The 26,736-nt window shown below is 49.5% G+C and overlaps 1 protein-coding gene across 1 annotated transcript in view; it reads left to right on the forward strand.

The window, feature by feature from the left end:
* SNX8 (sorting nexin 8) overlaps positions 1 to 26,736 on the forward strand; it is a 69,006-nt gene that overhangs the window by 30,960 nt on the left and 11,310 nt on the right. The window contains exons 3-4 of the mRNA XM_077758850.1: positions 24,253 to 24,443; positions 26,424 to 26,541. Of these exons, the coding sequence (XP_077614976.1) occupies positions 24,253 to 24,443; positions 26,424 to 26,541 (309 nt within the window). The remainder of the gene's footprint in view (positions 1 to 24,252; positions 24,444 to 26,423; positions 26,542 to 26,736) is intronic.

The raw sequence follows: 26,736 nt of genomic DNA on the forward strand, positions 1-26,736 counted from the left end.
CCTGGGTGAGTCTGCGTCCGCACAGAAGTCCCCCATCCCCAAAGGTGGTCTTTAGGTTTTTCATTTCATTTTTAGATGGGAAAGGAGGCTCATGTGATGGCTCTTGCTGCTGGTTAGAACTTTGTGCTCTCAAAGCCTCCTGTTGGAGCCCAGCGGGCAGTCCGCCTCCCCTGTTCCAGAGCCGGAGCCTCGACCCCAGGGCTGGGTCACGTTTGGAAACGGGAGGCTGTTTCCCCTCAGATTACAAAGCAGGTCGTACTTGCTGGATGAGGCGGCGGCGGCCCAGGGGTCGCTCTGCAGGTACAGGTCCTGGAGGAGCTGTTGAAGGCAGGGCTCCCCCACTGGCTGTGCCGTGTGGGTAGATGGCGCCAGCTCTTCGAGACTGACATTCCCGTGACTTCGTCCGGAATTCCCATGGGAGTTGTCCTTCTCTGGGGCCACGGAGATTCCATTAGGCTCTGGTATCCACAGTGTAGCCAGGACCTCTGTTGACAGTGCTTTCCTGTAGCCCGCTGAGCCTCAAAGCGGGGTTGGTGGACTGTTGGGATGTAGTCTGTCCTTGCATTCCGTTTAAAATCTTTTGACCGTCCCACGAGGCAGCAGTAGTAGCACAAAGCTTTTTTTACACTGGTATCAAGAAAACCCAGAGGCAAGGGAGCTGCTCGAAGTTGGCCACGTACGGAGGCATGTCAAGGTGGGAATCATGGTTGGGTGGGCCGGTGTCAGAATCTGAGCCTTCGAGACTTAATCTTGCCTGTAGACCATAAATGTGGATCTCACATTGATTTTGATTTGTTGAAGGGTTTGTGCTTATGGATATAGAATGTATTTTCTCTGGTGTCCTGTCTACACAGGCAGAGCCCACTTGTGGTATTTACTGTGGGGACTGTGAGGTCTAGGGCTTTGTAGTGCTTTTGAGATGGTCAGAAAAAAATTGTGTTCACTGTTTTTCAGCATTAAAGGTCTTAGATTCTAGGACTGCCGGGGTGGCTTAGTTTGTTAAGCGGCCGACTTCGGCTTAGTTCGAGCCCCATGTCAGGCTCTCTGCTAACAACTCAGAGCCCCGAGCCTGATTCAGATTCTGTGTCTTTCCCTCTCTCTGCCCCTCCCCTGCTCATACTCTGTCTCTCTCTCCTTCAAAAATAAATACACATTACAAAAAGGTCTTATATTCTAGTTTTTTCAAGTTTAACCTGTGAATGGTAACTCTAAACATTTAATTTTCATTTAAACAATCTATGGATAAACACGTTTTCTTTCAAAAAAAAAGTAGAACATTATTGCTTAAGTGAAAGTCTCATACTGATTGCCATCACCCTCTCTTTACCAGAGGTGAAGGGATGGATGCTGTCTATTCTGTTTTTATGTTTTATACATACACGTGCTCAGAAAACATCCCTCCTGGGGCGCCTGGGTGGCTTAGTCGGTTAAGCGTCCGACNCATCCCTCCTTGCGCGCACGTGCCTGTGTTTCCCCAGGACAGCGTATGAGTTTACTGCTGCTGCTCTAACAGATGACCACAAACATGGTGGCCTAACCAACCCAAATTTATCACCTCCCGCATCTGGAGGTCAGCAGTCCGAAATCGGTTTTCCTGGTCTAAAATCAGGTGTCGCCAGAGCTGTATTCCTTCTGGAGGCCTGAGGGGAAAATCCGTGTTCTGGCCTTTCTAGCTTGCAGATGCCTCCCACATTCCTTGGCTCATGGTCCCCTTTCTTTAGCAGCCATGGGCACATCTTTCTCATGCTGTCATTTCTCTGGTTCCTCTTTTCTTGTTTACTTCTTTCATTTTTAAGGTCCCCTCGACTACATTGGGTCTACCTGGGTAATCGACAGCCTGTGCCCTATCTTAAGGTCAGCTGCTTGGCAACTTGAATCCCATCTGTTCCCTTCGTTCTCCTTTACTGTGCAAACAACAGATTGAGTCTCCAGGGGTTAGGTGGTGGACACCTTCGGGAGGGAGGGGCGTCATTCTGCCTACCCTGAGCAGGTGCCGTAGGAGTGGACTGGCCAGCTCCTAGGGTTTGTGCATCTTTTGTTTTATTATTTATTTATTTATTTATTAATGTTTTATTTATTTCTGAGAGAGAGACACACACAGAATCTGTGTCAATATGAGCAGGGGAGGGTCAAGAGAGAGGGAGACACAGAATCTGAAATAGGCTCCAGGCTCTGAGCTAGCTGTCAGCACAGAGCCTGATGCGGGGCTTGAACCCACGAACTGTGAGATCGTGACCTAAGCCGAAGTTGGACGCTTAACTGACTGAGCCCCACACATTTTTTGTTTTAACGCATTGTCCTCTGTGGTGGCTACTACCACTTTAGTCAGCAGCATGCTGTATTTAGAACATCCTTTCCTCAGGGGTGCCTGGGTGGCTCAGTCAGCATCTGACTTAGGTCAGGTCATGATCTCACAGTTTGTGGGTTCGAGCCCTGTGTTGGGCTCTGTGCTGACAGCTCAGAGCCTGGAGTCTGCTTTGGATTCTGAGTCTCCCTCTCCCGCTGCCCCTCCCCTGCTTTTGCTTTTCTGTGTATCTCTCTCAAAAATAAACATTAAAAAAAAAAATACCCTTCGTAACCTCATCAAAACTAAATACCATTTTTTAAAAACTCCCTTCAAACTTCACAAAAATTAAGAATGTGTTTCATATTTGTTTGAATTTCCATTTCCTCCAGTGTCAGTGGAGTTTAGTTTCTTGTCATATTTTCATCTTGTGTGGCCTCTCTGAACTCACTGTTCATATCTCTTGCCCGTTTTGTTTTGAGTGTTTTCTTTTTCTTATTGAATTGTAGAATTTCTTTTTTCATTTTAAACAGAATAGTTTATAGTAAAATTATAGTATGAGAGATGAGAGTTTTCTTTGAGGGCCTCTTTTGAGGCTATAAAGCTCAGCAACTGTGACGTAGAATAAGAATTGCAATGAATGAATGTGATAGATGCTTGATTGTGTAATTTGATTTTTTTAGGTTGCATCCTACCCTGATAAAAACAGACACACATGACCACTGTGTATCATGGGCCCACTTTACTGCAATCCAATGGACCTAAACTTGGTCGTTAGCACAAGGGAGAACAGCTTCACTTCTGTTAGAGGGGCTCAGTTGACGGCATTCCATACATTCCATTTGGTTAGGAAGCTCCCTGCCATTTGTCTCCTGGTTTCGTCTGGGGTCATGGCTGAGCTCTGCTCATCATCTGAGCTCCTGCGCACGGGCCCCCACCTTCTCTGCATGCCTGGGCCACTTCCTTGCTCTCTCTGCTCCAGCCACCACCCTTTGCCTGCTGCTCTGAGGGTGTACATTGGTCAGAATCCATTGAGCTGTCACTTAAGATGTATGCATTTGGGTTGAATTATGTCTCCAAGTGCTGTTTGCATTCAGAAAAAAACCCTTCCTGTCCGCCCTCCTCCCCTTCATGACACGCATGTCGATTGTAAACTCCCGACAGGCAGAAACTATTATTGTTCTTTATACCCAGTATCTGAAATAAGATCTGCTGCGTAGAAAAGGCTAGGATGTTGAAATAGAATTACATTTTTATCATAAAAGTTTTTAAGGATAGTATCATATTTTAACTTGATAACAATGGTAGCTGTGGAAATACGATTTAAGTTTGCTTCCTTGGTCTTTAAACTCTCTGTCATACAGACGTACCCAATTTGCAAGGTAAAATGTGTCAATTTGAAGAAAGAGGAACTAACTGAATCACTGTTATGTAGAACAGATTTTGCCAGAATTTGTGGTTAGCAAGAAAGTGATGTGTTCCGGGTGGGGGAATTCTGTTTTGGTATTATTTTTTCCTTCCTAAGAAAAAGGCACCACAAAAAGAGATGTTTTGCCTGTGCTGCTTACCGGGGGGGGGGGGTCTGGGGCGGTGAGTGGCGGGACAGGGGCCCCGGGTGGCCTGTCTGGAAAGAGGCCTGCACCCCCGAGTGTGTGAGAGCAGGGCCCTGGGTCGTGCTACCCTCTGAAGGACTGCAGTGTTTTTGAGATAGAACCACTCAAAAACCATAACCAGGCTTAAGGGGGTAGATGTTCTTTGTGAAGATAATCAGGATTAGGATGCGCTGGAGTGCGGGGGGCTCCAGATGGCCCGAGGTGCATGCATTCTGTGAGCTGTTTGAGTGACTCAGCCCACGGTTCGTGGTTTCTGCTGCCCAAGTGGTCGGAGTGGGGCCGGTATTGGCTGGGGTTTCCTTGGATCCCTCACCAGTTTGGAGTTTGTGTGCTCAGCAGAGGTGAAGTGAGATTACGTGATGTCTGATTAATTACATGGGAAGCTTGGTCTGGATGGGCAGACCTGCGGTGAGGTGCTGTCTCTGCATGTGACCTCCTGAGGGCCTCCCAGCGCAGAGCTGTGCTGGCCAAGTTTGTTTTCCAGAAGTCTTTTGAATGAGCTGTAATCACACCAGTAAAACACATCGTTGTGTGAGAATGGGCACTTGGAGGAGAATGTTGTTACACAGGAACCTAACTGAAGGTACACACATTTTATAAACAGAAATCATCCATATTCCGCCATTTCAATGCAACCCTTGTGTTCTGGTGTACACTTGATTCTTGAACAACACAAGTGTGAACTGTGTGTGTCTGTGGGGAGTTGATCAATACAGTAAGTACAGTAAATGCATTTTTGTGTTATGACTCTCTTAACATTTCTTTTCTCTAGCTTATTTATTTTTTTTTGGAAGGTTATGGTATAGAATACATACACAAAATCTGTTTTTTTTTTTCTGAGAGAGGGGGAGAGAGAGAGAGAGAGAGAGAGAGGGAGACAGCGAGACAGCGTGAGCAGGGGAGGGTCAGAGAGGGAGATACAGAATCTGAAACAGGCTCCAGGCTCTGAGCTGTCAGCACAGAGCTGGACGCGGGGCTTGAACCCACGAACCATGAGATCATGACCCGAGCCGAAGCCAGACGCTTAACTGACTGAGCCACCCAGGCATCCCCACAAAATCTGTATTAATTGACCTTTTATTGCTGCCAAGGCTTCCAGTCAGCAGCAGTCTGTTAGTAGTTAGTTTTTGGGGAGTCAGAAGTTCCACATGGATTTTCCACTTTGCAGGGAGTAGGGTTGGTGCCCCAGGCCCCATGTTGCTTGAGGCTCAGCTGTTATTTCCTTTTCCCACGCGCATATGCTTTTTACATGTCTTCATGGTGTATTTACACTTTATAGTCTAGTCTTTTCACTTGGCATTTTTCTACACTGCTAAAATTATGCTAGTTTTCATAATTATCTACTTAATGCGTCCATGGTAACGAATCCAACTCTATATTCGTGCTTCTGAAGTGCAAATGTCTTGGGGTGCCTGGGTGGCTTAATTGGTTAGGCGTCCGACTTTCGCTTAGGTCATGATCTCGCGGTTCGTGGGTTCGAGCCCCGCGTCGGGCTCTGTGCTGNGTGTTAAAGAGCCTCTTGCCACGTGTTTTTCAGAAAATGATTCTTTAAATTGAACCAGTGTTAACCTTGCTCTTTTGCTTGCACTTGGGAAGTCTCTCCTGCTGTTAGTTCCCCACCTTAGAGGTGACCTCTCTTATCAGATGTTCCTGTTGAGTTAGACTCTGCTCTGAGATCTGGGAGATGCCCTTTGGTGACCTGTTGAGGGATCTCTGCAGATGTGACAACTGAGTCCCTCCACCCTCCCCCGAGGACGTCCGGAGAAGCCAGAGAAAACACGCAGGTGACTCTGGTTTCTCTCAAGTTAAAAAACGTGCTGAATTGGACTCTTGTATAGGGATGCTTCAATAGGTTATAAAACTATAGATGGAGAGCAAGGAAAATACCATGGAAAGTAGGCTGTGGGCACCTCTGGTGGGAGAAGAGCAGTTTGACCTGAAATGGCTACTGGACTAGGCGAGGTGGCTTTCGGGACGCAGGCGGTCTTTTAATTTTCAACCTGCATGTGTTTTTGAGATAGAATTTTGTTAAAGTGCCCATAGCCCTGACACCCCTTTCTCTGGCTGTGTTATGTGTTTCACGGTAGAAAATGTGGATGGAAAACCCAAGGTCCCAAGATCTCAAGTGCACCTGCTCACGATGCGCAGTTTGCCAAGCAGGGGCGGGTGCAAAGGGACTTGTATTAAAACAATTTTGTAGGTATTCTGAACTCCCTTGGTTTCGAGTCTGGTTGCTACTGGAAATGTATGTATAGTGAAATACATGTTTTATCATAGCCTCGTCCACTCCTAACGGACCCTCTTTCAGTGAATCAGCAGGATAATCCCCTGGCTTTGCCGTTTCTGGTGTCTGTGTCTGAACACAGTTGGCGCTGGTGGGTCCAGCCATTGTGGTGGCCCCTAGGACCTGCAGGACCCAGACCTGAGGGCCCCAGGCAGGTGTTGTGCCAGGAGGGATGTGTGGGGACCTCGCCTGCTGTGAACAGTATCTCCTTGATGGAGATGCAAAGGCCATCTTCTGTAGAGGAGAGTCAGGTGGCAGTGGTGACTGCACTGGGGACCTCACCTGCTGTGAACAGTATCTCCTTGACAAAGGCCGTCTTCTGTAAAGCAGAGTCAGGTGACAGTCGTGACTTTGCACTGTTAATTGTCTCTGGGACCATGATTTCACCTCCCAGCTCTTGAGAAATGCTGCTCACTGCTGGATTTTTCCATTTTCAGCTCTTCAGAGGCTGAGCAAAGTACATGTATGTGTCAGTTCTTTATCTCAGGGTGTCTTGTGTGCCACTGTCCTTCCGTCTTGGGGTGGCAGTGAGGTCGTGAGTCTCCTCAGAGTCCCTGCAGAAGATAAGTTTTTTTTTTTAATTGTTTATGTTTGAGAGAGAGCGCGTGTGAGAGAGAGAGCCTGCACACAAGTGGGGGAGGGGCAGACGGGGGGACACACAGAATCTGAAGCAGGCTCCAGCTCTGAGCTGTCAGCACAGAGCCCGACAGGGGGCCTCAGTCCCACAAAATAGCGTGAGATCGTGAGATGAGCGAAGTCGGATGCTCAGCCGGCTGAGCCCCCCAGGCACCCCCCTGCAGAAGGTGAGAGGTGAGCTGGGTTGCACAGCAGTGGGCGTGTTTCCAGAGATAGACTGGGTTATGAGTAGAAAGTGTCCCGTCTTCTGCCTCCTCAGGGCAGACCCCCATTCAGGGCACTCTTTGCAGGGCAGAGGATGCGTTGTGTTGATGAGAGGCCTCACAGAGCGCTCCCTGTGTGCTGGCCGCCCTGGTAGTGCCTGGGGCAGGAGAGGCTTTCCTCCTCGCGGAAGTCCTGTGGAGTCAGTAGTCCCTCAACCCCACTTAACAGATGGGGAAACTGAGGCGGTATCGCTTGCCCAAGGTCGGAGAGTGGGATTCACACCCCAGCAAGGGTGTGGCTCCTGCTCGGAAGCGGCAGATGTAACCTCTTGGCTGCAGTCTACGCAGGCCTGCGTCGTCGCGTGGGTGCCTCTCATGCGCTTCCCTTAAGGGTCACTTTGCCAGCCATTCTCAGACCTCGAACTGTCCCTCTTTTGAAGGTTTTACGTACAGCGAGATAGTTCCTTCCGTGTGGCTGTCCTGGAAATCGCCACCGCAGACCATGGTGAGTCGTCACCTTTATCTTTTCAGAAAGAGGGTGCACTTGACCTAGCGCGATAGGACAGACACAGAGCGCGGCAGCCCAGACAGCGAGCGTGCCCCAGTCCCGTGCGGCAGAATGGTCACTTGCGTGGTTTGTGTGCGGGCTTAAGCTCCATTCCGCGTTGCCGCAGCCATCCGGTTCAGTCTGTGTGCAGACCATGTTTCCTAGAGAGGGAATGTGGCAGCTCAGAAACACATTTTGCCAAGCACAGGCCGAGTTCCCTCTGCTGAAGGTATTTGGATGATCCTAGCTAACCGATTTGGAGTCTTTGAGTTGCAGACACCAGAGGAGAGCCGGGCCCTCTCTGCTGGAAACCCAGACTTCCAGGTTCAGTGCAGGTTTGGCTGCGGGGCCAAGACTGACTACATATTTTTCTTACTATGACGTTTTCCCTTTACACACGCGTTCCTGATTTGTTCATGCCAATTTCCAGGGTGTTCCTTTCTCTGGCTGTTGAATAGCATTGTGGGTCTTCTAGGTTGCAGGCCGCTGGATGGCCTGGTCTTAGTTTTTGTGGTTGCTTCCATAGACCAGTGGAGGTTTGTTCAAATGGATTTAATTGTATCTCACTTGGCTCACAGTGCCAGTGACTGCTTGGAATTTTATTAGAGGGCCTAATTTGGTTGTGAATGCAGGCTCTAGTTAGCCTTTACTGAGGTAGAGGCACACTTGGTCCTGCTAGATATTTTGGAACATTTTCATTTTCAGGTCAGGAGATCCTAGAAAACCTGAGTCGCTTTCAGACTTAACCGGCCAGGCCCAGAGTGAAGGTTTAAGGAAAGAAAACAAACAAACAAACCTGAAACAGATTGAATTTAGTTAAAGAGAGAGATCATGAATCTTTTTGGAATTTTGAACTCCTTTGTAAGTGATTTGAAACTTCCCCAAATACTATTAGCTAAAGTAGTATTGCTTTTAAACTCTGGAAGAAATCACCGGACCTCCCCACAGATAAACATTATGAAAGTGAGAGGTCGAAGAGGTTTTTTGAGGAATGCACCCAACTTGACCGGGGCCCTTTCAGAAGCAGGTTTGGAAAGACTCATGGAGAAGCAGCGCTCTGGTGGCCCTGTGCTGGTTCCTCTTGCTCCAGGGGGACACAGGGAGAATCATCTGTAGGTGAATGTTTTGGGGCACTCAACTTCAGTTTTGTGATGTCTTCAGGAAACAGACCCATAAACCCACCCCCCNCCTTGGAAAGGACTAGCCACTCACATCTTGAGAACGTCCTTTCGTGTGCAAATGGTTCGCATGTGTCCTTGAGCTCCTGGGACCCCTCAATCTGTTCGGGTCTTGACGAGAGCAAGATGCCAGTGTTGTGGTGCACGACGCCATGCTCGAGGCAGTGAGAACGCCGGGTCTGCGGTTCATTCGTTCCATGGGTTGATCTGGAAGGTTTGTGTCTGGCTTCTGGCCTGCGGGTCCCTTGGAAAAGAAAAGCTTGGGCACCAGGCACTGTGGTGGATGCTTTCACATGTTTTCTTCAAAACAAAATTCTTGTAGGGAACAGTGTTGGAAATGGTACTGTTCCCATCCAAGAGATGAGAAAGCTGAGGGCAGTGAGGTCAGCTGTTGGTTCACTGTCACAGAGGAGTCAGGGATTTGCATTGGGACCATCTGACCTCTGGTTCCAGGCATGGGGCTTGCTTGTCGCAGCTCCTCTCCCCATGAGTCAGGGAGGGAGCACAGGAGGGGGTGTCGTCAGGTAACCTGGTACAGGTTCTGGCCCCACCGCTTAGCTGTGTGCCAGCTCTGTGACTTTGGGCAGGCTGTGCTGCTAGAGCCTTGTTTTCACATCTGTTAAAAGGGACCACAGCACCTGCTGAAAGGGTTTTCCAGGACTAAAGAGAGATTACCTAGAGTTCGGTAAGTCCCACCTGCGAAGAGGCTTCACTGGGAATGGCCCTGTTCGGAATGGTCAGTACTGCACACAGCTGTCCAGCGGGCCGGCTCCATCCTTCCTTTGAATTCCTACGTAGAGTGGAGGGGTGGGAGACCCCTTCGTTAAGGGCAGCTTCCCTAGTTCTCAGCATTCAGAGGCTGCTTCTGGTTGTGACGTGCAGCTTCGTAGCCGCAGGGATGATGGGGACCCCAGGGGCTGCTGGAAGTTTCCGTGGCAACAACCCCCGCTAGACTCTTCTGCTTGTGCCCAGAACAGCCAGAGGATTTCCCAGGTAGAAGAGCTTTTCCCTTCTTAGTAGACCCTTTGTGTGAGATTGAAGGCCGTCCCTGCTCTAGGCCCAGTGCTGGTGTAGGAAAGTCGTTTGTGCGCCCAAGAACGGGGGAGAAGGGATAATTCATAAAACATTTTTTCACAGCTCTATTGAGATCTATTTCACATACCATGTCATTCTCCCATTTGAATGACACAGTTCACAGAGTTGTGCAGCCATCGACCTAATTTTAGAGCATTCTCCTCTTGGCTGGAAGAAACCCTGAACCCATTAGTGGTCAGACTTCACTCCTCAGCCCCCTCTCCTCCTAGCCCGGGCAGCTGTTAGTCTCTCTGTCTTGTAGATTCACCTCTTCTGGGAATTTCATGGAGATAGAAGCACATAGTGTGTGTCCTCCTGTGTCTGTTGCTTTCGTTTTGCCCCGTCCGGAGGGCTATCCGTGCTGGATCTTGGACCAGCATGCCGTGCCTGTCTTTGGCTGAATAGTACCCCGTTACATTGAGACTCCGTGTTTTCCTTACCCCGTCGTCAGGTGGGGGGCATTGGGCTGTTTCCACGTTTTGGCTGTTACGGGTAATGCTGCTGTGAGTTCATGCACAAGTTTTTGTGTGGACATACTTCTCATTTCTCTTGGGTGATATAATTAGCAGTGGAATTTAACCTTTTGATGAGTTGCTGGACTGTTTTCTAGCAAGGACGAGGGCTCCAATTTCTCCATGCCCTCACCAACACTTGTTATCACGTGTCATTCTTTTCCCTTAATTTAAAAAAAAGTTTTATTTATTTTGAGAGAGAGAGCATGAGTGGGGAAGGGCCAGAGAGAGAGAGGGAGAGAATCCCAAGCAGGCACTGTACTGCCTGTGCAGAGCCTGATGCAGGGCTTGAATTCATGAAACCGTGAGATCACGACCTGAGCCAAAACCAAGAGTCAGATGCCTAACCGACTGAGCCCTCCAGGCCCCATGCATGTGTTTTTGATTGTAGCCATCCTTGCAGGTGTGAAATGCAGCCTCATTGTGGTTGGGTACTTTTCACGTGCTCATTGGCTGTTTGTGTATCTTTTTGTGTATCTTTTTGTGACAAATGTTTATTCAGATCTTTTGCCCAATTTTATTAAAACGTTTTTTTAAATTTTTTTTTTTTTGAGAGGGAGTGTGTGAGCAGGGCAGGGGAAGAGAGAGAGGGAGACACAGAATCCAAAGCAGGCTCCAGGTTCTGAGCGGTCAGCACAGAGCCCAATGTGGGGCTCAAACCCACCAACCACAAGATCATGACCTGAACTGAAGTTGGATACTTAACAAACTAAGCCACCCAGGTGCCTCTCTTTGCCCATTTTAAAAATAATGTTTATTTTTGAAAGAGAGAGTGAGCTAGCACGTGCATGAGTAGGGGAGAGGCAGAGAGAGGGAGGGAAAGAGAGGACCCCAAGCAGGCTCCTTACTGTCAGTGCAGAACTTGATGCAGGGTTCGATCTCATAATCTGAGATTATGACCTGAGCTGAAATCAGGAGTTGGACACATAACTGACTGAGCCACTTGGCACCCATCCTTTGTCCATTTTTAATTTAAATTTTAAATTTTATTTTATTATTTTAAAAAAATTTAATGTTTATATGAGACAGAGAGAGAGTATGTGCGGCTGTGAGCGCGAGGGAGGAGGGCAGAGAGAGAGGGAGACAGAGACTCTGAAGCAGTTTCCAGGCTCTGAGCTGTCAGCACAGAGCCCAACGCGGGGTGCTAACCCACAAACCGTGAGATCGTGACCTGAGCCGAGGTTGTGCTGGTGCCATCCCCGTGCTAGGCGGCATCGGGGAGCCAGAGCTCCCCAAACCAGGGTGGGGCAGATGTAGTGGCATGGGAGAAGCCCCTGGACGAGACATGGAGGCTGGCCAGCAGGAGATGGCGGCTGGAGGGAAGAGGGTCGCTGGGCTCTCATAGGGCGAAGGAGACACTGTAGTGTAGTGTAGTGTTTGAACTGTGCTTTGGAGAGGGTTCAGTTCAGAAAGTCTCAGCAAGAAGTTCCAGAGGACTCGGAGGAACTTCGGAGGTTACTGATTTTTGCTTTGCTTCAAGGTACAAATGCTTAAACGGTTGCAGGAAGATGAAAGCCTTTCTTCTTTTGTAGTGCAGGTTGATGAGCCAGATGGCGCCTTATGGCTTTATGTAATCAGGGCTTTTGCCTTCTGTAATTTTGGGGAAAAGTGGATATTGCTGAAAGTTGGCTGAGAGGCAGTGGTGGAGGTGGGGAGGCATCGCTTCTCGCTGTGGCCCACTGAGGCCCGGATCCTGTGAGCAGCGAGAGCTTCCTGAGATTTGTTGGTGTGGTGCGGGCAGGAGGTTGTCACCCCACCAGAGGCAGCAGAGCAGGCCTTGCTTACTTACTGATGTGACTTTGATTCCTTTCACAGAGTCAGCAAATGGTCATTGAGCACTTGCTACATGTTGGGTGCACCTCTTGGTCATTGGGATCCTAAGTGTGGACAAAATAAAGAGGTCGATTGTCCGGGAGTTGATGGTCTTATGCTGGACAGTGGATGATCTTCAGATGTAATGAGACAGTGGCATATGTTAGCTTGCGGGGGGAGTAGAGGATGCAGTTGCCGCCGGGTACCTGTCGTGAGAAAATGGTGTTTATGCCACGATTAGAAGGAGATGAAGGAGTTGAGTCTGCAGGTAGTTAGGGAAAGGGCATCCCCAGCATGAGGGCCTGCGGCACATTGGCTCTAACCAGCAGATGCGCCCCGGGGCCCATGGCACACAGCCCTGACCGGCAGGTGGGCCCTGGGGTCCCTAGTGCACAGGCTCTGACTGGCAGGTGTCCACCAGGGGCCCCAGCGCACAGGCCCTGTCCGGCAGGTGGGCCCCGGGGTCCCCAGTGCACAGACCCTGACCGGCAGGTGTCCACCAGGGGCCCTAGCGCACAGGCCCTGACGGCAGGTATCCAGCAGGGTCCCCAGCGCACAGGCCGTGACCGGCAGGTGCCTGCTGTGGTTGAAGAGAGGAGAATGAAGGGGACAGCAGGACACGACTGTGTCTTCTCGCTGAGGAAGGAGAAAAGAACATTTTGGGGGCAGTGGTGGATTTGAGGAAACTTTGCATTAGGATCTCTTCCCCTCGGTGATTGCCATTCTCCTTGCCTGCGGGAAGGTAAAATTTTAGTTTTCTCTTTTTTTAATGCCACTGTGGTACATCCATTAGATTGCCAGGGTCACTGCAGTTACACTCCAAAGAGGGTTTCTGAAGAAAGTCTTACTCAACATGCGTCTGTATATAAAAGCCATCCAGGGAAGTGTCCATTAGCAGGAAGAAAATGTGGCAATTCTCTAGGAATTGATGCTAAGGATAGAGTAAAAGAAACCACAGCTGAATGGTTTGTGAATGGGGCTATTCTTCATGCTCCGGACAATAGCAGGAAACGGTTAATGGGAGAATGGTTACATGGTTTTTAGTTGCATACCTGAGCTATTACGCAAGCATTATAGGTAATAGTATGTTTTTAGGACTATAGGATGGTGTTTTAATGTAAGTGGAAAAAAGTCAAGATGAAATGTTGACTTAGTGGCCACTGTGTTAGACCCTATCAAGTGGCGAAGGGGAGATGGAAAATACAGGGTGGGCCATTGTGTGAGGCTGCTGATGGCAGCGTGATGTGGGTCAGTCATTTGGGGAAATGGGAAATATTTGCTAGGCCAGACATAAGAAATCCCAGGATGCAGGAGCCTCACTCTAAGGAATGTGCCCACGAGAAATTAGGGTACGTTTCCATCGGAAGCCATGTGCCAGGTGTTCATAGCAGCACCATGTGTCATAGGAAAACCCTGGGAAGTACCCAGGTGTCCAGCAGCACGATGACTAGGTAGATTGTGGCCTGATCACACAGCAGGGTCTGTAGCAATGACGCCTGCATGTGGTGACACAGATGGGCCTCACGCGTCGTTCATAGTGGAAGGAGTCAGAAACAGGAACTTATGGACTGATTCCGTGTATATAATATAACAACAGGCAAAAATAATGTGTGGTTTAGAAGGTGGCTGGCACCCTTGGGGAGGGAGTGGCTGAAAGGGAAAGGGGTTATGGGGAGGCTGTGTGTCCCATTTCTTTACGTGGGTGACGCCCCAATGGCTTGTCAGTTCATCGAGTGAACAGATTTGCTATGTGTGCTTTTCTGTACGCATGCATCATCCCAATATAAACGACAAGAAGAAAATAATTGTGTCTGTTGTATATGACGAAATAAAATACTTGCCTGCACTTCACAGACACTTGCAGATTCTTAGCACAAAGACCTTGCCTGGAAAGGATGCCCTTCAACTCTAGGATTAGTGGTCACCTTCGAATAGGAAAGGGGGATGGGAGTGTGCATCCGTAATGTGTTTTTTGTACTTAAAATTTTTTTCAAAAAATATACAGCACAATGTTATGAAATCTCCATGGTAGATACATGGATTGTGATATTTTCTGTACTTTTATGTCTGTTTGAAATCTTTCACAACGAAAACAAATGTTCATGCATTTAAACATATAAAGGAACAGAGATCGAAAGCAAAACCATGTTTATGGTGATTATGTTACGTGAATGGCTAAGGTTTTTGCATTTACGGGAAATTTGGAAGAGAAGCAGGGTCATGTTCACACGTGGAAACATGCCTTGTGTTTAAGAAGCCGCCTGCATGTCTGCTGGGCCCTCTGCATGTGGAGAGCGTGTGCAGAGTGAACATGGGTGTATACAGACTACAGGGGTGGGTGGTGTTCTGTATTTAAAAGCCTGGGGGGCTCAGTTGGTTGAGCGTCTAGTTCTTGATTTCGGCTCAGGTCATGATCTCACGGTTTGTGAGTTCGAGCCCCATGTCCAGCTCTGTGCTGACAGTTTGGAGCCTGCTTGGGATTCTCTCTCTCTCTCTCTCTCTCTCTCTCTCTCTCTCTCTCTCCCTCTCTCTCTCTCTCTCTCTCTCTGCCCCTCTCTTGTGCGCTTACTCTTTCTCTCTCTAAAAATAACAACTTAAAAAAATAGGGTAATGGTACCTGAAATGTTCTTGAAAGAAAACTGCACCTGAAGGGCAGCGAAACTGAGGCCGTGACAGCTTCAGTGCATTTGAGCTTTAGTTAGGGCTCGTTCTCGAAGGACTGCGCGCTGCACACGGAGGTGTTGCTGGTGTTCCCTGGCTGCCCGGCTGCTGAGCTCTCAGTTCTGAGGCCGCGGCCATCATAAGCACCAGGACACTGTCACTTCCGTTCCCTGAGAACAGCTCAATTTCAGAGTAACGGAGTAGCTTAGAGCAGTTTCCACGGTGAGCCTGAGGAGGAACGGCCCTGTTGAGGATTGAGGAGTCCTGCTGGTTCCACTTCCTGTGATTTGGGTGGAAGACTCGTCACCTGGAATGCCACTGGTCTCTGCTCTCTCTGATGAGTAAGCAAAGCCAGGTGGCAGCATGCGCGGACACCAGATACCGGTTAGGTTTGGGCTGTGGGTCCGGGCAAGGCGCTGAAGTCCTTCCTCTGCTTGTCCTACCATGGTGGTTCTCAAACTACGTCCCTGGGAGCTTGTCAGAAACTCTGGTTCTCAGGCCCCACCCTAGGTTCCGGGGAGCGACCCCGCGATCTGAGTGTTTCTTTACCTGTCATACGTGACATAAAACGTTAGCCATTTCCAGTTGTTAGTTCTGTGGCATTAAGAACATTCACGTTATTGTGCAGCCATCCCCACCGTCCCTCTCCAGAACTTTCTCTTCTTTCCGTATTGAACCTCTGTCCCCACTTGGTACTAACCTCCTGTCCCTCCCCCAGCTCCTGATACCACCGTCTACTTTCTGTCCCCGTGAGTTTGACCAGTCCCGGGACCTCATACGAGTGGGACCCTACAGTGTTCTGCGTGTCCGGCTCGTGTCACTCAGCATCCCGTCCTCTGGGTTCATGCACGTTGTGGCAGGTGCCAGGAGTTCCTTCTTCATGGAGGCTCAGTGATGTTCCATCAGGTGGCTGGACCACGCTGCTGTCCTCTGTCAGTGGACACGTGGGCCGCTTCTACCTGGTGGCTGTCATGAACGTGGGTGAGCGAGTGTCTCCTCGGGTCCCTGCTTCCAGTTCTTCTGGGGACAGACCAGAGGTGGGGTTGCTGGTCCTGTTGTGATTCTGTTCCATGAGGACCTGCCCTGCCTTTTTCCACAGCTGGGCTCTTTCTGTCCCACTTGATGCATACGGGCCTTCCAGTCCCTCCACATCCCTACCCACACTTACTTCCTGACTTTGGATACTAGCAGTCCTGCCCATCAGTGTCTGGTCAAGCTCAGCAGAGGATCCTGATGTGTGTTCAGTCTGGAAGCGTCAGCCCCGAGACCGTGCCGTCTCTTGCTGGTCCTCATTTCCCACGTGCCGGTGGACCAGCAGCCGAGGACGGCAGTAGCAATAGATCTGCATGGTGGTAGAACATTGAACTTGGAATTCATCGGAACTCCCTTTCCTGTCCACCATGCTACTAAACTTGGATGGTAGGAACCTTCCTCCCTGGCTGCCTTTGGAGGCCAAAGGACCTGCCATGGTTTGCAAAGCCCTTTACCCTTGAGGGGCTCTCTGCAAGCTGTGAGAGCCTGGGGAGGGCCTAGCTGGAGCAGAGTTGGGGTATCTGCGAGTGCTTGGTGCAGCCCCTCCACGGGGTATGACTGGCTGGGCGGGTGTGGCCTCCTGTGTGCATAGTGTTCTGGTCTGTGACTTCTGCATCAGGTGTTTGCTGGGGTTTGGTTAGATGCAGTGAGGGCATGCGTGACCGCGTGGTCATTGGGCACATCTTGTTGGTTTCTTGAAGCTTTGGCCTGTGGTGAGTGAGGAAGGGCCCCCGGTGCTGGAGGCTGTCTGAACACGGGGGCTGGACCCCTCTGGGTGTGCGCCGGTAGCAGGGTTGCTGCCCAGAGGCTCTGATGGAAGTACGTGGGGAAGGACGGTGTCTTTGTGGGACATTTCATTGTTTTTCATTTGTGGACAGCCGGCTCGGAGAAGCCCGGGATTTCGGAGCTGGGGGGTCACACAGCATGCCGGCGGCTCCCCATCGGTGCCTGTTCCTCTGACGCTTGCCAGGCTGTCTTAGTCACCCTGGAGCCAGCACATCTCTGTTGGATAGCAAGGGGTCCCCGGGGTGGGGCCTGGGCCTCATCCCTGCCGCACATGCGCCTTGCTCTGGGGGCCAGGCTGGATCCCAGCCCCGAATACCCGTTGCTATGGGTTGGTGCTGCATTTTGGTCCACAGATGCAGAGACGTTTTGGAGTGGAGCACAGTGATCTGGAAGGGAGGCAGGGGACTACGGAGAAGTTTCTAGCAGATAGTTATTTTCTGCTCCAGTGTCTCATCGCCCACAAGGGCCTCTGGGACAACGTGGAGGTAGCCCGAAGCGCTGAGCCTGCTGGTCTGAGAGCCACTTCCTGGACCGTGAGTGGCATTTCAAGGCAAGGCTTTGAACTCCAGGTTCTGGGTTGAGTCCAAACCCCGTGGTTGAGCAGTTTTCTGCCAAAAGGGTTGGAGCTGGGCAGGAGCATTGCCAGAGAGGCTTCTGAGGGCTTGTCCCTGTCATTGAGGTGCAGACGATGAAGGCCTGGCCCTGGGCAAGCAGCCTTCCCCGCCGTTTTACTGATGATAGTGGTAAGCTCGGAGGTTGTCGCTTGCCGGGCTCCATGGCTGGGAAATGACACACGCCCGTCTGAGGTCAAAACCTATCTTTTGTCTGTAGCCTTTCAGTGTGGGCCTTGTTGCCTCTCTCCTAAACTGTTACCTGTTGGGCTGGGTGGGCGTGCAGTTCCTTTTCCATCTGATTAGGGTATTAAAGTCCTGTCAGTGAACTTGACATTTACTCCCACAGAAAACTGGAATCTTTCTCGTGAATTTCTGCCCTTTGCACAGTGTGTGGTCTGTTACGTGACAGATTAGCCCATCTGAAACTGTTTTCCTTCAAAAAACATGGATGTCCTAGTTTAGGAAACCGATACTTGGAAACATGGCTTTCTTGAGGTTGAAGCTTCCACAGGGGCGCTTGTGTGGCTCAGTAGGTTAATTGTCGGACTTCAGCTTAGGTCATGATCTGACAGTTCGTGGGTTCAGGCCCCGGGTCGGGTTCTGTGCTGACAGCTTGGAGCCTGGGGCCTGCTTCAGATTCTGTGTCTCTGTCTCTGTCTGCTCCTCCCCTGCTCACTCACTCTCAAAAGTAAACAGTAAAAAAATTTTCATTTAGAAATTTCTGTAGAGAGGGGGCACCTGAGTGGCTCAGTTAGCTCAGGTCATGTGATCTAACAATTGGTGAGTTTTAGCCCTGCATTGGGCTCTGTGCTAATGGTGTGGAGCCTGTTTGGAATTCATTCTCTCTCTCCCTCCCTCCCTCCCTCCCTCTCTCTCCCCTCCCTCCCCCACTCTCTCTGCCCCCTTCTCTGGTCACTCTTTCTCTCAGAATAAAATATAAATTATAAAAAAAGAAAATAGCAGCTTGGACAAGGTGACCCCATCAACAAAAATAATAATAAATGTACCTCTTGGGTTCTGACTTTTAAATATATGTATTTTTTCTTTCAAAGAGTGAGAGCATGAGTGGGGTAGAAGGAGAGAGAGAGGGAGAGAGAGAGAAAGGAAGACTCTCAAGCAGGTTCCATGCATAGCTCGGAACCTGATGCTGGGCTTGATCCCACAGTCCTGGGATCATGACCTGAGCTGAAATCAAGTTGGACACTCCACTGACTGAGCCCCCTGGGCACCCCTGGGTTCTGACTTGTAGATCGTCTTGTGGTCAGAGTTCAGGCTCTTCAGCAGCCTGTGACCCTTTGGTAATCATTACTGAGCTGACATGTCTTAGAATATTAGCTCACTTTAACCATCAGGAAAAGAACAAACTTCATACACACTTGGTGCTCCCCAAATTTCCTTGCCCTTATTATGTTTATCTTTTCTCCGTTCCTCTGTTATTACCTTGTTTTATGTCAAATAGGTATTTTCTGGCTTACTGTTTAAGTTGCCTTGTTTTACTTACTGTATTATTTCTGTTACTTTCTTAGTGATTGCCCTGGGATTATACATTGCCATCCTAATGTGTAACAGCCCAGCTTGGATCAGTATGCATTTAATCTCAGTAGTGTGTAGACACTTCGCTGCCTTGCAGCCCGCTTCCTCTCCCCGTTCTCTCAGTCGTACAGTTTGTTTCCATATAAACTGTATGTCCCTCAAAACAGATTTATGATGACTGCCTAATACATTGTTTAAGTCACCCGGAAAAACTTACGAATAAGTTTATACTGCCTTTCACATTTACCAGTGCAGTTACATTTAGTGGTGTTCTTTCTTTCGATACGTGGATTTGTTTCTCAGAAGGAACAACTGGTAGCACGGAAGTGAATTGGCTGTTTTTGGTCATCTGTGGCTGTCTTATTTTCTCCTTTGATTTGGAAGGATTGTTTGCTGGGTATAGAATTCTTGGTTGACCGTTCTGCCCTCTGGCACTTGGTGTGCCGTCGCACTACCTTGTGGCCTCTGTGGGTTCTGAGGAGTCAGCCGTTCATCTTCCCCGGTTGCTGATCGAGAGTTTCTCTTGCTCTCTGGACACTAAACAGTGCAGTTTGAACCATGCAGTTGTGACCTGTCTAGTTGTGAATCTCCCTAAGTTTATCGTGGTTGGAGGTTTTTGGGTTTCTGGGTTTTAAAGATCAAATTTGGGGAAAATTTGGCAGTTCATTCACCTATTTTTCTGATCCTCTCTCCTTCTGGGCCGCTCATGTTGATGACGTTGGTACAGTTGGTGATGTTGGTGCAGGTCTCTGAGGGGCTGTCTGTTCTTCCTCATTCTGTTTTCTGTCTGTCCTCCACTCTGGACAGTCTCTGTTGACCTGTCTTCGGGTTTGCCGTGTCTTCCCTTTGTCCACCCAAATCTGCTCTTGATGTTGAACCTGCTCGTGCACATTTAGTTTTGTTTGTTGAGCTTCTTGACTCCAGAGTTTTTCCTGCCCTTCTTGTACAACTTCTGTTTACCCATATTTTCTCTTGCTAAGACTGTTCTACTTTCCTTTAGTTCTTTAGGGAGAGTTCCTGTGAGTTTGAGCACATTTCAAATAGCTGATGTAAGGTCTCTGTCCAATGAGTTCAATGCCTAGCCTTCCTCACAGACAGTTTCTGGTGGTGGTTTTTCCCTGTGTTTGGCTATACTCTCTTGGTTCTTTGCGTGTCGTATAAACTTCAGCTGTAAACCTGACAGGGAAATAATCTACTATGACAGCCCTGAATATCAGATTTTCTTCCCTCCCCCAGTTGTTGCTGCTGAACGTTGTAGATGTATTTAATGACCTCTCAGAACAAATTCTCTAAAGTTTTCTGTGCAAGTGTCCTGTGGCCGCTCTAACAAAGCACCACCAATTGGGTGGCTTGAAACCACACCCTGTTGTCTCCTAGCCCTGGAGTCCAGAAGTCTGAGATGCAGGCATTGACAGGGCTGCACTCCCTCTGAATCTATGAGTCGGTCCTCTCTGCCTCTCCCAGCATCCGGTTGAGGCTGCTGTCCTTGGCCTGTGGTTGTGTCTCTTCAGTCTTGCCTCAGTTGTCATGTGCCCACGTGTCATGTGACCTGCGTGTCAGGTGCCTCTGGGTCTTCACGCAGTCTTCCCTTTTCTTAGGACAACTGCAGTCATGCTGGATGAAGGGCCTACCCTATTCTAGTATGACCTCATTTTCACCAATTATTGCATCAATAAATGTGTCCTGGATTGCCCCAGACCTTCAATTTCCATGGTTCTGAAAGAGCGGATTCTGACCATTTTTGCTTCTGCAGAAGAGAAGAACGTTGAGGTTCTTACTCCTGCACTTAACTGATGTTGCCTGCCTTTTATGTGAAAGGCGTTTAGAGCTATTATTACGTGCCATACATCTCACTCATTTGAAGTGCACAGTGTGGTGGTGTTGGTTTGTTCATGGGATTGTGCGCCCATTGCCATGATCGGCTCTGGAGCATTTTATCATCTCCCAAAGAAACCCCTTGTTCTCCAGTAGTCCCTGCTCATTGATCCAGGCGTTGCCCCAGCCCCAGCCCCAGCTCCAGCCCCAGGCAGGCAGCAGTTTGCTTTGCTTCTGTAGGTTTGCCTCTTCTGGAGATTTCCTGTGGACGGACTCAACCCAAATGTGGTCTTCTGTGTCTGGTCTCTTTCACTTACCCTGGTATTTTCAAGCTTCATCCAACTTGTAGTGTGAAGCCGTCCTTCATTCCTTCTCACGGTGGAATGAGAGTCTGTTGTACCCATGAGCCACTTGTATTTATCTGCTCAGTTGATGGGTGCTTGGGGTTTTCCCCTCCTTGGGTCTCACAGATGGCACTGCTGTGGACATTTGTCTCTGTGTGGGCACATGTTGTCATCTCACTCGGGTGTGCTTCCAGGAGGGGAACTGCTGGGTCATATAGTGGCCTTGCCTCTGACGCTCTGAGGAAGTGCTGGAGTGTTTTCGAAGGCAGCTGTACGTGTATACCTCTGCCAGTGCGAGGGAAACTTCCACATCCTTGCCAGTGCTCACTAGTCTTTTTTTTTTTTTTTAATTAGAGCTGTCACAGTGGGTGGTATCTCACTGTGGCTGTGATTTGCATTTCCATGATGGTTAATGATGTTGAGAATCTTTTTATGTGCTTACTGGCCACTGGTGTATCTTTGGAGAGATGTCTATGTAAATGACTTGCCCATTTTAAAATTGGCTTGTTTGTCTCCTTTTTTTTTTTACACTGCGTTTTAAGAGTTCTTTATATATTTCAATACCAGTCAGTCCCTTTATATGGTTTGCAAATCTTCTCTGATAAAAATGTTCTTTCCCTGTTACTTTTTTAACTTTATTTTCTGTTTTTCCATATACTTTTGCTCTAGTTGCATAAGGCTTTGTTTTCCCCAAGACGTGCTACTTTTCACTCGTGAAAATGCAGTAAATGTCAGTAAATAGTCATTTGGCAAGCATTCCCTCAAGCCCCTTCTACGTGCCAGGAGCTTGTCCCAGAGCCAAGCTGAGTGCGTCTGTGTCCCTGAGTTTATGTCCTGGTGCTGTCCCATTACCTGGATTCTATTAAGGTTAAGTCACGGTGTATGCCAATTCACCCTGGAGTTTGGATCCTCATAGATTGTGCCCGGCAGTGGGAACACTCAGTGGCCATGTGCTGAAGGTAGTAATGAGCTCAGGTACTGTGTTGTTCGTTACTCACTTGACTGAGTACTTGAGAAAGTTGTTGGCTCCTTGACCCAGGGAACATATGGTCCCTAAAGGGACCTGCTAAACACAGTTTGAAGGCCATCAAAATACATTTTTGTGGAAAGGGCCTGGGTTTTTAGGATGGGAGAACAGGTACTTTCCAGAGCTGTGCTGGCCCCATTTTGGCCATTAAGACACTGGGGACTCTTGACACACTCACACCTCATATAATGCGTATATACACATGTACACACATTCATATGATATATGCACACCATGTACGTATGTACTCACTGCTCACACACTTTTACACACACACAAATACACACTTGTACACATGTACACCCCCATATACACATGTACACTTATGTACATATGTGTTGATACACATACATACCCACATAGTCATAAACACTAATGTACACACACACACTCATGTACACATATAGTCACGTACATACATAGACACTTGCACATACACTTGTACGCATGTACACCCCACATATGTGCATATACACCTGTGTACATATGCATCGATACACATACATACCCATGTACACAAACACTAACATACCACATGTACACACCTATGTACATATATACTCTTGTACACACATACGTGCTTGTATACAGACACACATGTACTTAAACACATGTACATACCCCCATATACACATACACTCACACATACTTGTGTTCACAACATACACATACCCACATACGTATATACTCTTACACGCACATACTCATGTATGTACAAACATACATTTGTACACATATTCATACACATGCACACACACTCTTGTATACACATATACTCCTGTACATATACACTCACTTGTACACATACATACTTGCATACATGTACATGCAGCATCTAAGTATATGCACACATATCCATACACATGTTTTAATAAATTCCATGCATGCACTACTCTAATACTATGTTACATGTGTTATAATGATATCACAAGGATAGAAGTTTGAAAAGAAGAGAACAAAATGCAAATGGATTGCTAATATTTTCTTCTTGCACCTTGGTGGGTTGTTTTGACCCCAGGATATGTGCCCTCACTTGGGAGCTTCCTGCTTGTAGAGCACATAATGTTTAGTTTTCGCGTGGACTTTTACGAGGCCCTTGGGGTTCCCAAGCAAGCATTAAGGCCTTAGTTTATTTTTTTCCTTAAGATTTAAGGTCAATTAAAAGAAGCTATGTTTTAAATTCTAAAATACTGAGTAATTTCACAGATGAAAGTATTCCATTAATTCTGTTTAGAATGTAAACCAGAATCTTACTCTGAAGTGTTATATTAAGAACTAAATCATAAAAAAGCGGTACAACCACGTTGTAGAAAATTTTGAAGAAAGAAAAAAGTCAACACTTTGTTGCGGTTATTTATAGCCATGTTGATTAGACTAAGTCCCCTTTCCCACAATGGGACACCTTATCTTTATTATATATGTGTGTATGTGGGTGTATGTTTATATATTTTAATGTTTATTTTGAGAGAGAGCATGAGAGAGTGAAAGAGCATGTGTGCTTGAGCAGGGGAGGGGCAGAGAGACGGAGAGAGAATCCCAAGCAGGATCCACGCTCTGGAGTTCGATGCAGGGCTTGATCCCACGACTCTGGGATCATAGCATGAGCCGAAGTTGAGCTGAACTCTCAACCAACTGAGCCTCCCAGAAGCCCTTGCTATATTTTTTTTAACTGAAAAGAACTTTTTTAAAAACTCTATACTAAAAGCCAAACTGACTTTTTCATGTGACTTCCCTTTTTTTTAGCCAATAATCTCTCCGATCTGTATTTTGTGCTCTGTGAGTGGTGTGTGGGTGACTTCTTGTCTGTAGGGAAGCCAGGGTTTGAGAGCATATTCTCTGACTTGTACAGTCAGGAATCTTAGCTCCAAGCGAGATGTGGGTTTTACCTCCATGGAATTGGAATGGTTGCCTTGGCACGTGAGTCACGTGTGTTCACTGTGGAAACCAGGGGACAGAGATGCTGCAGCCCTGTCTGTAGTGTTCATGTCCTTCTCAACTCTAGAGAAAAAGAGGTCTTTTTTGCACATAACTTGTGAATGGTTCACTTTTTCCTGTTCCCAGGTTGAAAACTAGATCGGACTGGTCCCGGAAAGGTGGGTGTATCTGCTGATTCACACGTGGGTGGACGCCTCACAGCCTGGCGACTGTCTGGAGCGCAAGCTCCAGGGCCGGAATGAACGAGGGTGACGTGGCCGCAGTCCGTGTGCTGCGTTAGCGCGTGGCGGAGGCCAGCCGCCCGTGGCAGCCTCTCCTTTCAGGGAGCTGTTTTTATTGGCCGGTTGCCTTCTCTCCTCCAGACTTGCCCGCGCCCCAGGTCAGCGAGCGGAGGGACCCGTGCCCCACGCGAATGCAGATGCCGCAGGGGAACCCGCTGCTGCTGTCGTATACCCTGCAGGAGCTGCTGGCCAGGGACACTGTGCAGGTGGAGCTCATTCCCGAGAAGAAGGGCCTCTTCCTGAAGCATGTGGAATATGAAGTTTCCAGCCAGGTGAGGGGCGAACCATGTGCACGCATGTGTGATGTGTGTGTGTGTTGGGACGAGGTGGGGAGGGGCGGGGACACATTGGGACAGGACTGGTGTGTGTCCGCCTTGTCCCTGCTAAGGACGCTGTCTGACCCGTTATCCTGCCCGCTGGTATCCGACTTAAGGAGGCGCCTGGCACCAGGGTTGCGGGTCTGCGTGGAGCAGCCTGATCCTTCCGGTCCGTTCTCTCCACATCCTGGTGCCGTTAGGATGAATGGTGGGGGACGGCTGTTCAGAACCTGCGGAGTAAGTCACTGACGAGCCGGCAGCACCCCTGGGTCTTTTTTTGCAGTCCTGCTGTGTCGGGGTACACGTGCAGGGACAGGCAGAGTGGGGCCCCTGCCGGCGAGAGAGCCGCCCCAGTTCTGGGGTCCAGCCACTGTCAGGCTTTGGTCGTCATCCAGGGAGGAAGTGCATTTCTGAACCGTGCGGCCATGTGCCTGTGCTGTGGGAATCCGGAATCATGGGGTGGTTTCCCTTTTTTTTTTTTAAAATGTTTTTATTTATTTTTGAGAGAGGGAGTGAGCAGGGGAGGGAAGGAGAGAGAGAGAGAGGAGAGAGAATCCCAAGCAGGCTCTGCAGAATCAGTGCAGAGCGCTCAAACTCATGAAACCATGAGATCTTGACTGGAGCCGAAATCCAGATGGACGCTTAACTGACGAGCCACCCAGGCGCCCCAGGAATCCCAGGGTTTGTTTTCTGGTGGTTTCAAGCTGCAGTCACATAGGCCTCGGGGTAAACTTAGTTCTCCCATGCCCGTGGGTGCCACTGCCTGGGGTGACGGCGGGTCAGGGGGGATGAGGCTGGGCAGCAGCTTCTGGTCCTTTTCTGTTTCACTAATGTAATTCCTTAAGTAAATCTTGTCCTGTAAGGTGGCACCTCTGCTGGGCGGAAGGGTCAGCCTGCAGGTGTTCAGGCAGTGGGCCCTGCGTTCTGACCTGCAGCCCTGTCGCCAGAGGCTGGGGCGCATCCGGATGGGGCACAACACGTGCAGTGTCTGGCACGTGGCACAACTGACTACGTGTTTTTCTTCATGTAGCATGGACTTTATTTTTAGGGGGTAGTTTCAGGTTCATGCAAAATTGAGAGCAGGTACAAAGATATCCCATAGTTCCCTGCTCCCCTCCTCCCCTCAGGCTGCCCCATTATCCCTGTCTCCCAGATGGTGCATTTAACACACTCGGTGACCACACACTGACATGTGGTCCTCACCTAGAGTCCACGGCTCACAGGAGGGTCCCTCTGGGTAGCGCCACGTCCTGTGGGTTTGGACAAACGTGGGACAGCAGGTACCCGCCGTCACGTATCACCCTCAAAGGCCCCTGTGTGCCCCCTGCTTACCCCTCTGCCCCGGGGCCTGGCAGCCCTCATCTTCTGTGTCCACAGCTCTGCCTTTTCCAGAACGTCCTGTCGTTGGAGTCCCCCGGCTTCTCTCACTCAGCAGTATCATTTACAGCCAGGGCAGCATATATACTTTATAGACTAGTGGCTCGTGTGTGTCCGTCACATGGGCCCTTCTAGTAGGTCCAGGTCAGGTTCCTCTGTTGTGGCCCTTGTGGTGCTCGTGGTTTTCCCCGTGACAGGCAGGCCGTGGAATTGCAGTGGGACGACCACTTCGTCGGCCCCCCTTGTCAGGGTCCTGTCTGTGTCAGCAGCTGGGCCCAGGGGGCGATCGTGCTGGCGGCGCTCATGTTACTTGGCTACGTGTGGGAGGAAGGCGTCCTGCCCGCGCTGCCCTCGGGGTCAGGGTGGGTGCCGGCCTCTTGGCCGAGTGCTCCGGGCCGCCCGGCCCTTCTGAGGCCTGTGCCGGGCAGTGCCGTCCGAGAGGAGGCCACTCGTGCCCCACGGTAGAGGCCCTGTGGTAGAGGCCCCATGGGCGAACGTGAGGCCCTGCGTTGTTCCTTGTGGCGGGGGGACGGCAGGGGAGAAGCGATGACNTTCTAGCGCTTCAGGTCCTCCGTGTACAGACGGTACAATGACTTCGTGGTCTTCCACGAGATGCTGCTGCAGAAGTTCCCCTACCGCATGGTGCCAGCCCTTCCGCCCAAGCGGGTGCTGGGAGGTATTGGGGCTGGCAGGCCGGGGGGGGGGGGCGCAGGGCAGCTGCGGGTGGGGGGGAGGCAGGATGGCCGGGACCCAGGCTCTCCCTGGCATGTCTCCACCCGGCCGGGGAGGGGGCGCGGCGCAGGCTGTCGGCCGACCCCTTGCTCTGCATCTGCAGCTGACCGTGAGTTCATTGAGGCCCGGCGGAGGGCAC

The sequence above is a fragment of the Crocuta crocuta genome, unplaced genomic scaffold, assembly GCF_008692635.1.
Source record: "Crocuta crocuta isolate KB4526 unplaced genomic scaffold, BGI_CrCroc_1.0 scaffold273, whole genome shotgun sequence".
Classification (NCBI taxonomy): Eukaryota; Metazoa; Chordata; class Mammalia; order Carnivora; family Hyaenidae; genus Crocuta; species Crocuta crocuta.